Source organism: Sardina pilchardus, chromosome 10, assembly GCF_963854185.1.
Source record: "Sardina pilchardus chromosome 10, fSarPil1.1, whole genome shotgun sequence".
Taxonomy (NCBI): domain Eukaryota; kingdom Metazoa; phylum Chordata; class Actinopteri; order Clupeiformes; family Clupeidae; genus Sardina; species Sardina pilchardus.
Genome location: NC_085003.1, coordinates 24,100,145 through 24,102,644, shown reverse-complemented (window position 1 = coordinate 24,102,644; position 2,500 = coordinate 24,100,145). Strand labels below are relative to the sequence as shown.

Here is a 2,500-nt window from a genome sequence, read left to right as displayed (position 1 = left end):
TCCCCGCGCCTGGCCACTCACAATGTTGGACCCAACCCCAGGCTCCGAGCCACGCCAAGCGCCTGTGTCTAATGTGGCCTGTGTGTGTGTGTGTGTGTGTGTGTCTGTGTGTGCGTTTGTGTTAGTTTGTTTGTTTGTGTTTGTGTTTGTGTTTGTGTGTCTGTGTCTGTGTGTGCGTGTCTGTCTGTGTCTGTGTGTGCGTGTGTGTGTTTGCTTGTTTGTTAGTTAGTGTCTGTGTGTATGTCTGTGTGTGCTTGTTTGATTGTGTGTGTGTGCGTGTGTGTGTGTGTGTGTGTGTGTGGACATGTTTGAGAAAATTAGTATTTGTGCATTTCCTGGATGTGTATGCATGTGTGTGTGTGTGTGAGAGTGAATACGTGTGTGTATATACTGTAAGTGTGTGTGTGCATGTGTGAATATGTGTGGTTAGTTGACCTTTCTGAGGCCAATGGCTGACCTATCGACACCACTTTCACCTATGAATCATACACACATCGTTCACCTATGAATCATACACACATGCAGGTCAAGCTCAGGTTCACCTTCTCTCTCTCTCTCTCTCCCTGCCTCTCCTCTGTCTCTCCATCTCTCTCTGTCTCTCTCTCTCTCTCCCTCCCTGCCCCCCTCTCTTTCTCTCCATCTCTCTCTCTCTCACCCCCCTTGGTTGATGGTAGTAAATGCTGACACGGGGGGAAACGAGAGCTTCGCCGTGGCCACCGGCCGTATGGGAGGCAGCAGCTGGGCCGTCCCAAAATAGGTGGCGATGACTGTGCTGCTGTGAACACAAGTGTGTGTGTGTGTGTGTGTGTGTGTGTGTGTGTGTGCATCTTGTTTGCAGGATTGTTTACCACCCGCAACCCTCAAGCCTTGGGAGAACTGCCTTTTTTCCCGGTACGCCTCAACCACATTGTTTTTTTTTTACAGTACCACATAATTATGACAGCTTGTGAGGTGAGAGGAACGGCGTCGTTTTCCGAGAAAATGACAACAGCACTGTGCTTTATATGCTATACACAACAATACAGATTTGCTTTTAATGGGTTTCCATGGGCTTCTGGTTCTGTTGAGGGATCCAAGTGCACATGTGACGTGTCTTCTGACTGAACCTAAGCATGAGCAGGGTTGGGGCGGTGAGTGAGTTCCTTACCGATGGTCACCGAGGCCATGCTGTCAGGTGATAGGCCCAGAGGAGCGTCAGTCATGACCGCGTCCTCCCAGTGGTCCCACCCCTTGCAGAGAAGCTGAAGGTGATTGGTCAGCAGGTCGTTCAGACTTTTGCCCAGCTCCTCCCAGGGCGTGTGACGCTGGACTGTTACCATGCCAACGACAGGGCCGTCCTCCAGCAGGTCGAGTGGGCAGAGGCGCTCACTGAGGCCTGTGTGCACCTGCACGGCGACTCGGTACGAATCTGGCCAGGGTAAAAGGTCAAAGGTCAAAGGTCAAAAAGCGCAAGATGTGACGACACAACTTCATCTCCGAGCTTAATTAGGAATCATGGAGCTGTGATGACACACGGGAGCTGTTGCGCAAGTATACGGTACAGTGATTTCAGGTCAGGATTTTGGACAGAAACTGGGTCAACCCACATGTCTGGCCCGCTATTATATCTATTGGAGAGATTGATGCTGGAGTCTGCTTTCAGCACCACACAAGCAGGTGACAACACATTCCAGAGGGTGGAACACTGCAGGGGAGTTCTATCTGGCAGAACATGAATACACACACACACACACACACACACACACACACACACACACACACACACACACACACACACACACACACACACACACACACACACACACACACACACACACACACACACACACACACACACACACACACACACACACACACACACACACACACACACACACACACACACACACACACACACACACAAAAAGGCTGAGGAACTCACAGAGGTTCTCCAGAAGGTCCTTGCAGTCATCTGTGGCCACATCGTGGATGGTGCGGTTGCATTTGTCCCTTGTCTCGATGTCCTGTTGGCTCTGGGCGCACAATACCCCCAGGCAATCCTGCAACAAGACAGTTGCACAAGCATGGCTTCTATTACACACAAGTAATGAAATAAGCTCTAAATCTATCTCAGTGATACAGGCCAAAATTCTCTCGCATGTGTGTTGGGTTCTAAATTTGGGACTCTGCGTGCGTATGTTGTGGTGTCAGAGGTTGGTGAGTTTGTTTGTGTGTGCTTGTGTGTGCTTGTGTGCGCGCGTGTGTGTGTGTGTGTGTGTGTGTGTGTGTGTGTGTGTGTGTGTGTGTGTGTGTGTGTGTGTGTGTGTGTGTGTGTGTGTGCACTTGTATGTTCGTGTTTATGTGATGGTGCGTATGTGTGTTTATGCATATTGTACATGTGTGTGTGTGTGTGTGTGTGTGTGCTTCTGTGTTTGTGCTTAAGTGATTGTGTATGTGTGTGTGTGTGTGTGCTTCTGTGTTTGTGCTTAAGTGATGTGTTTGTGCTTATGTGTGTGTGTGT

At 49.7% G+C, this 2,500-nt stretch overlaps 1 protein-coding gene across 2 annotated transcripts in view; it reads right to left on the bottom strand.

Moving 5' to 3' along the window:
- cttnbp2 (cortactin binding protein 2) overlaps positions 1–2,500 on the bottom strand; it is a 54,101-nt gene that overhangs the window by 12,207 nt on the left and 39,394 nt on the right. For both annotated transcript variants that reach the window (XM_062547177.1, XM_062547178.1), the window contains exons 9-10: positions 1,922–2,039; positions 1,148–1,408 (exon numbers count right to left, since the gene is read on the bottom strand). In XM_062547177.1, coding sequence (XP_062403161.1) covers positions 1,148–1,408; positions 1,922–2,039 — 379 coding nt within the window. The remainder of the gene's footprint in view (positions 1–1,147; positions 1,409–1,921; positions 2,040–2,500) is intronic.